The 8,552-nt window shown below is 44.4% G+C and overlaps 1 protein-coding gene across 1 annotated transcript; it reads right to left on the reverse strand.

The window, feature by feature from the left end:
• Nucleotides 1–1,232: 1,232 nt before the first annotated feature.
• On the reverse strand, nt 1,233–6,947 carry LOC120670597. The gene is made up of 4 exons (XM_039950739.1): nt 6,652–6,947; nt 6,500–6,569; nt 6,259–6,380; nt 1,233–1,969 (listed from the first exon to the last, which is right to left on the reverse strand). Exon 4 carries the CDS (start codon nt 1,967–1,969, stop codon nt 1,466–1,468), a length of 504 nt encoding a protein of 167 aa, XP_039806673.1. The 5' UTR covers nt 6,259–6,380; nt 6,500–6,569; nt 6,652–6,947; the 3' UTR covers nt 1,233–1,465.
• Between the last annotated feature and the right edge of the window lie 1,605 nt (nt 6,948–8,552).

Consider the following 8,552-nt stretch of genomic DNA (forward strand, 5'->3'; position numbering starts at 1 on the left):
TTTACATTATCGACCCGTTCAAGAACCCCATTACGCACCGGCGCCTCAGGAGGCCTTCGTTGGACATGTCCAAACCATCTCAGCCGATGCTGAGTAAGTTTCTCCTCAATTGGTGCCACCCCGACCCTATCCCGAATAACTTCGTTTCGGACTCTATCTCTCCTTGTGTGCCCGCAAAACCACCGCAACATCCGCATCTCTGCTACACTCAGTTGCTGCACATGTCGCCTTTTTGTAGGCCAACATTCAGCACCGTATAACATCGCCGGACGAATTGCTGTCCTATAGAATTTGACTTTTAGCTTTTGTGTAAGCAAGAACAGTTTTATAAAAACTGGACATTGAAGATTCCATGTCACAGACAGCTATGATACTTGGGAATGAGCAAAAATGGCTTTTCAGATAGTGCTCTCGAAGGGCATGCACTGATGAAAGTGAATTACACAATTCCTGGTGATATTACTTTCGCAAGTGCCCTTGCTGCTTGTGCTTGCTTGGGGCACTTGGATGTTGGTGTCAAGTTGCACGAGCTTGCTTAGAGCAATGGATTCATTGGTTCTCAGTTGCCAACACGCTCGTTGATATCTATGCAGAGTCCAAGCCACTTTTAAGTTTTATACGTGCATGCCAAACAAGAATGTAGCATCATGAAGTTCAATGATAGCAGCATTTTTGCTTCAACCATGCTGGCAGATATAAATAAATAAACCTAGTTCTGTCACTTTTATCGCCACTCTCTTGCTGCTTGTGATCGTGGTGCTACTGGAGCTTTGAGGAGTTTTAAGGTGTGGTATTGGATCCGAAGGTTATTACCCCCATCCCCTTGTAGACTTGTATGTCAAGTGTGGCCAAACAGGCTATGCTTGCTCATGGTGGAAGGACAGTGTCTTGGAATTTGGAATATCAACTTTGCTGGTTTTGCCACTCATTAGCATATTACTGCTCTGTCGTTCTTAGCCGGTAAATTGGAGAGCATCCAGATAATGTTAGATTCATTGCACTATTCTGTGGTTTCGTTGTAGTAGGGGTTGAATGCTCAGTTAAGGTTGAGAGATTTTTGACTGAGAAATACTTGATTATTCAAATCTCAATTACCATGAGTCGCAATTGGCATGGTGGATCTACTAAAGTCGTGTTGGGACTTAGGAGACTATCACAGAAGATGTTGCTGTTTGGGTAACCTTTTAATATGGATGTCAGATACATTGGCATGTTTAACTTGGGGAGCTTGCTGGAAATAAAATTCATCTTTGTGTTGAACAGGCACACACACGAACAGCCGAAGCTCTGCGGAGACAAAACAAATCGAAGTGCATATAACAAACAGGCGCACACACGCATAGCCGAAGCTCTGGGGAGACACAACTAACACAAACTAAGGTGCAGTCAACAAACTAAGCTCTGCAGTGACACAACTAACACAAACTGAGGTGCAGACAACAAACTGGCAACGCTAGCTAGGGCTTCAGTTGGAGAAGATGGCCACCCTCGCGAACTTGTAGTACACTAAGCCGCAGACCACTGTGGCCAGCACGTAGGTACCAGCGAGTGCCGCTCGTGCAGCCTCCGAGACGCAGCTCAGCACCATCACCTTTACCTGGAAAACGTACACGTACGTCGCCAGGCCCATCGCAACGCTGGCTGCGGACGTGACAACGCCGAGAAGAAGGCAGGCGCGCAGGAGCCTCCTCGCCGCCTCGTCCATGTGCTCCAGGTGCTCACCCTCCACGGCAGCCAGCTCCACCTTGACGTAGGCGCAGAGTGCGATGGAGGCCACCAGCACGGCCACCAGGCACGACTGGAGGCTCGCAACGTGCTGGTACACCGGGAGCTGCGCGACACACTCGCTCGCCGGGGTCAGTGAGGTCGGCACCGGTGTAGTCAGGCCAGGGCCGAAGACGAACATGCCGATGAACCCGAGGTTGACGTTGAGCAGGGTAGCCGCAAGGGTCGCGAAAGAATCGGCCATCTGCAAACACAGAAGGAAACAAGATCATGTTATGTAGATGTAAACGCGGGCTGTAACTTAGCATAAACATGAAGATGCAAATCTGCTGCAAATTGGGGAAATCCAGGAAATAGCACTGGTTTCAGTAGTGTCTAAGAAATAGCACTCCAAATCGATGTATTCATTGAATAGCACTGGTTTTACAAAATGAATTCATAAAACAATACTACACATACTTTTCCTATCCATTATTTATCTTTATTCTTTCTTCACAAGCAAAAGACTAAATTACCCCTGTTAGCACAAGGACTTCTTTTTTTATCCTTCCATCCACCGGTAACAAATTTCACCATTAAACAGATGAAGATGTGTCGCAGGTCATCATCCAGCAGCTCTAGCTTAGGAGGAATCAATTACGTAGTTTTGATTTTAGCAAAATGGCCACCAAATCTGCTAGAAAACTAAAAAAATAAAATCCTTCCACACAAAATTAATTTCGTTAATGGCTAACTGTACTATGTGTTATATCTCTGCAGGAATACATCAACAAAAAGAATAAAAAGCAATCATTAACCCTTCATATAAATAGTCTCGTACCACACTAGCACATATAAATTTAGGCCGTGTTTAGTTGCCTCCCGTAAAGTTTTTGAAAGGACATATTTCTACATTTGAAGTACTAAACATAGACTAATCATAAAAATAATTACAGAACTCGTCTGTAAATCGCGAGACGAATCTAATGAGCCTAATTAATCCATCATTAGAGGTTGTTTACTGTAGCATTACTGTAGCAATTTAGCGCCTAATTACAGCTTAATTAGGTTCATTAGATTCGTCTCGCGATTTACAGGCAGCAGTCGCAATGCGTTTTTTATTTCGTCTAGATTTAAGTCTCCATGCAGGTGTCGGAATTTTTTTTTAGAATTTTGATTTTTGGAACTAAACACGGCGTTAGATTAATTCGACTAACCGGTAACCATATCACCGATAATATATTAGAATTTTTAGTGTTTTATATCAAACTAGGACACATAAATTTTTGTTAACTCGGCTTTAGCTTTAGGACGAAAAGAAGTTATGCACGGGACCAGGTGAGAAACATGAAGGGCAATTCAGTCTTTTGCATCCAGTTAAATTGTAAGGAGAAATCAAAACAATAGGAAAATGAGGACCAGTGCTATTTTGTGAATCGTATGGGTGTTTGGAGTGCTGTTTCATAGATAAGTATAAGTATGTGACAAGTGCTACTTTTTGAACACTACATGAAACTAGTGCTATTTGGTGAATTCTCCCGCTGCAAATTAAATGCGGGCTGTGAGCATAAACATATTACTGATGCTGTGCGTGACCCAAGTAGGGTTCACGTATCCGACCGGTGACCGGTAACCGCCGGCCTCCGGTTCCGGTATACCGGTCCGGTTTGGCCGGTTACCGGTCGGAACCGGTGGAATTCAAATTTGAATTCAAACTTCCCCGTTCAACCGGTTCCGATCGGTATGCCGGTCGGTTAGACCGGTATACCGGCCGGTTTGGCCGGTATACCGGCCGGTTTGGATGGTAACCGGCCGGTTTGACTGGTACAGGTCAAATTCAAATTTTTTTCTTTTTTTTTTTAAATTCAAATGCCCACAAAGTATACTAAATAAATGTTTGTACAACATATTTTAGTCTAAATGAACCCTCCAACTCTTTTTTATACTACTTTTACATTGTATTTGTATACTTTCGTATGCACGTTTTTTTTATTTAACTTATAAATTCCGCAAACCATACTAAATGAACGAATTTTTGAGAAAATTTGACACCATTAGATTCATCACACCTTGAAATATTTTTAGGAATTTTTTAAGAATTTTTCATTTTTTTGAATTCAAATTCAAAATTTGAATTTGGACCGGTTGGGAACCGGTCGGAACCGGAACCGGTCCGGACCGGTTTGACCGGTTACCGGTCAAACCGGACCGGTTCCCACCGGTAAGGTTAACCATGGACCCAACAGCGAATTGGAGGCTTATTATGAAATTGAAATATTGCAGCCCACAAAATTGGCTTGCATATTGCCCCTAAAAAAAAGAAATCGGCTTGCATCGAGCGAAATGAGTCATCTACCTGTATATCCTTATGTAAATTGGTTGTTACCTCTATGCCCCTAAAAAATTCAGTCGCACCTCTATACTCTCGCCCGAACTTTCTTTTACCTGTGTGCCCTTTTAGACGGAACTAACACCTAACTGCAGTTAACGGAGGTGGAGAAAGACAATTATACCCTTTCTGCTCAAAGAGTGTTATCGGCCCATGGCTAACTTGAAGCATGGAAATAAAGAAGGAAAAAAAGACGCTAATCCTATCCTACGGTCTACTGGACCCCACGCGTGAAGCACTGTTCGTACGTCAGCCATTGTGCTCATCCCCTCCCCTGCTCCTCCGCTGTGCAGCATGGCCACCGTCGTGAGCCACGTCCGCCCGCCTGTCCTCGCCATCCCACCACGGAGACCTGGAGGTCGTCGCCGCCACGCACCATCCATCCAGATGCAATCGCTGCCACGTGCCGCACTGCCCAGCCGCGGAGCGCCGTCGTCCGCCATGCTCTGCTTTGGAATCGAGCCGCCCCCGCAGACTTGCCGCGGGCACCACCGCCAGCGCATGGGCCAGGCCGCCACGGACGCATCATCTACAAGTGGTAATATAGGTTGCAGAAATAGTTAGTAGAAAGCTTTGAAATTTTATTACCTGACTGTTTAAGTTTTTTTTGTTTCAAATATTTTCTTCTTTTGTAACGTGATTCAACAGGACCGCAAAGGACTGGCGTGTATATAGCAGGAGCATATGTGGAAACGATACCATATATGGGCAAAATAAAGATGAATCCACAAAGCTACACCAATTCATGGATAGCATGGAAATCAGCAGGGCTATTTTTACTTTGATTTCTTGTAGTGCTAGGGAGCCGACGCTTACGTTTAACCTGCGCATTATAGCTTCACACAAGGAAGGAAACACGAACAAGGAAATTAGATTATGAATAAATATTGGTGTCGCATGCCATATTGTTCTTTAGATTTGGAATGAGGTTTCAGTATACGTAGCTTACACGTTTCGGGGGAAAAGCAATCAAGCTCGCCAGGAGGTTCGTCCATGATAAACTATATGTGAAAGATTAGGCACAAACAACAAAGAAAGGTATATGAATCAAAATTAAATAGTATATAACATAGTATCAGGGAGCAAAATAGCAAGGCACATCACTAATCTCAATGGACCAGGGACTAAAGATACACGACTGTGCACGGGTCTGGGAAAAGAAACATGAGACCAAAAAGATCTCGACTTTCAGATCGTATTATACCAGGCTGAATCTGTAAAGACGGTGCAAGAAAGCTACTGCCTGCAAGGCGGACTGCTCATAAGCTAAAGCAGAAGAAGCAGTAACAGTACTCCAAAAAAAATAACGCTGACGAGGTATAATAAGTTCAAACTGTGGCAATTCTAAATCAACTCCACATAATATGGCACCGTCGAATCCAGTCTCGGTAACCAAAGCTGTATATGGCTGGCAATACTGCCTTGACAAGGCACAGAGGTAGCAGATGTAGCTCCCACCAAAAGGAATCATAGTGTGTTCGTGCAGATAATGTTTTTTTAGAAGGTACTGGAAAAAAAGAAAAAGCACACAAATAGCAAGAAAAAGATTAACAAAACTGATCGTTAAAAGTAAATATTTTAATTAGTCTATTAGGATAAAGTAATTATTTTGCACACACAACCATAGTCTACAAAGAGGAAACCTTATCATTTCATCACATAATCAATGAAGAGCACTGGTCTACGATGAATTATACCAATAAATGCAGAAGCGTAACTCGTAGGACACCAAAATAGGTTAACAAATTAATGTATTAAAAATGCACAGTTTACGGTCAATACGGAAATAGATCAACAGATGGGACCTGATAATTGAACAGAGTAAATATATGCTGGACTAAATAACAAATATTATTAATGAGGTAATAAGGCGAGCAAAATAACGAGGGAGATCAAATAGAACTAAATATAAAAAACAATTACGTAATTGCACCTAAACAGTACATATTCTTTTAAGTTAAAAAATGATAGCAACTGCACGATGCACTAATCTAAGATATCCGACAGTTTAATCAATCGCAGGTACGCTTATTTTTTTTAATGGACTTATAATGAGTCTTTCTTTATCGGCCAGCAATCAAGATTAGTACCGTCAACCAGCACCGAAGAAATCAAAGGAAGTACACCATGACTATATTCAATGACCACAAAGTAGGATATTGTACCTTGTGCGACCGCAGAAAATGACGCCCAACTTTTACAACCCTTGCATTAATCTGCAGTAAGCACGATCTAACTTGGCCAACCGCAGAGAAATGGCACCCAACTTTGCAATCCTTGCACTAATCTGTAGTAAGCACGGTTTGAAAAATAAAAGCACATTAAAATCCATAGGTACGAGGAAAAAAAATAGAAGTTTGAAACGTATATGGAAATGGCATAAAACAGACATGGTCAAAAGAACACCTCAGTCCTCAGGGCGAGCAAATCGATCCGGGAAAGAGAAAATGCAGCATCGATCTGAGATGAATGTAAGCTGAAAATTAAATATGAGTGACGAATCCATTTGATAGGAACAACTGAAAACAATTCAAGTATTAGCACAGCAACGAGCAAACCTAGCTAGGGAAGCACAGAGAAGCAGGTGCCGTTCCGGCTGTAGAGATTTCCCCGATCCGGCACAAAGGAGTGGAAAATCGCGAAGAACCGGCAACGAATGGCGTCCGGAAGAAGAACAAGCCGGCGATGCAGCGAGGACTGGCGTGGGAAATGGCGAAGACCAGATGAAGAACCGGCGAGAAATGGGGCGCGGAAGAGGAACAAGGCGAGAAATGGGGTGCGGAAGAGGAACAAGCCTGCGAGCTCGCGAGGAATGGCGTGTAGAAGTGAAAGAACCAGCCAAGCCAAGAGAGAGGAGCAGCCTCGACGCTTGATGTGGAGCTCTGACAGCAGGCGATCAGGGCTGTGTTTAGTTCCCAAAAACCTTGGCCTTGTTTCGCATGCTTCCTAGCGCTAGGAAGAGTAAATTTTGACCGTTAATTGTGGTGTCAAATAAAGTCAGTTTACAAAACCAACTTTAGAACCCCCGCGCTAGTGACCCTGAAGAATCTAATGAGGCCTTTGACTGCGCGACTAGAGGATGGTTACTGTAGCATCACTGTAGCTAATTATCGATTAATTACCGTCGTTAGATTCGTCGCGAAAAGTTACACTCATTCCTAAAAAGGTTTTGCAAATAGACTTTATTTAGTGCTTCATACATACGAGATTCTTTTTTCGGGATTTGTGCGCGCTAGAATCCTAGCGTTGCCAAACAAGGCCCTTCTTCCCAATTCCAAACTTTCTGTCACATCAACATCACATCGAAATATTAAATATAATAAATAACACATGCATGGAGCATTAAATGTAGGTAAATAAAAAAACTAATTGCATAGTTTTGATGCACACGACGAGACGAATCTTTTGAGCCTAGTTAGATCATGGTAGAATAATAATTACCACAAATAAACGAAAAGTATTACAATATGCTATAGTGTCCGATATGACTTTTCGCACCTTTTTATCACTTTTCACGGATCTAAACACACCCAGACACCCAGAGGTAGCAAGGATTGACAGGCCCCTCAGAAGTAGCCTGCAGGTAGCCGCCTGACGTGACGAGGACTTCGATCGAGCTGTAGGACAGTACGAGTGCCTTGGCTTGGCTGCCGCAAACATAACATACCCTAACATTAATTTAGTGTTTGGAACATGAGAATACGAGGTTGTGCTAAGATTAGGTTAAATCACCATTAATTGCTAGTTTAGCAAAATTCCGTTCAATATATTGCACTGCGATGCACCTAAGCTGGAGCTCACAACCGCAGCTTTCCCACTCTCTCCCTCCTTCCTCCCCCTGGTTCCTCCGCATCCCCGCCTCTCCCCCCCCCCCCCCCCCCTCCTCTGCTCCCACCCCGAGCAGGCAGCCGGAGGCGCCAACAGCCGGCGGACGGGCTTGGGCTGCCCCTTGACGGCGGCGATCTGGAACTCGACGGGGTGCGGAGCGGTGTCGTGACGCGCACCCGCCTGACATCCTCTTAGACACAATCACACAATGGTAGAGCAGCAGCCAGCAGAGGCATGGCAGCAGGCAATTAAGGAGATACAGTACTTCTGGACGGGGCCGGGGGGCCGGAGTACGTACGTAAGGGCCTAGTGGGTGGTGTCTGGTCTGGCAGCGGCCAGCGGCATGGGCATCCGGGCGACCCGGCGGTCGCTTTCGGTCAACCAGCGCGTGAGCGTAGCGTGACACCCGGCCTGGAGGCAGGCCTGCGCCTGCTGGGTACTTGTGAGTTTACGTTTTCGTTTTTGAAAAAAATTTCGGTGACCACCGGAAACGGTATACCGGCCGAAATTTCGCGGTTTTCCGGTAATTTCGATCGGAAAGAGTTTTCAAATTCAAAATTCCGAAATTTCGGTATACCGGCCGGTTTTTTCGGTGCATCTCGCCGGTTTTTTCGGTGCTTTTCACCGAAAA

Source organism: Panicum virgatum, chromosome 4N (assembly GCF_016808335.1).
Source record: "Panicum virgatum strain AP13 chromosome 4N, P.virgatum_v5, whole genome shotgun sequence".
Classification (NCBI taxonomy): domain Eukaryota; kingdom Viridiplantae; phylum Streptophyta; class Magnoliopsida; order Poales; family Poaceae; genus Panicum; species Panicum virgatum.

Bases quoted from the DNA above. Each gene is read 5' to 3' on its own strand.
- LOC120670597 (XM_039950739.1), bottom strand. From the start codon at position 1,969: ATGGCCGATTCTTTCGCGACCCTTGCGGCTACCCTGCTCAACGTCAAC.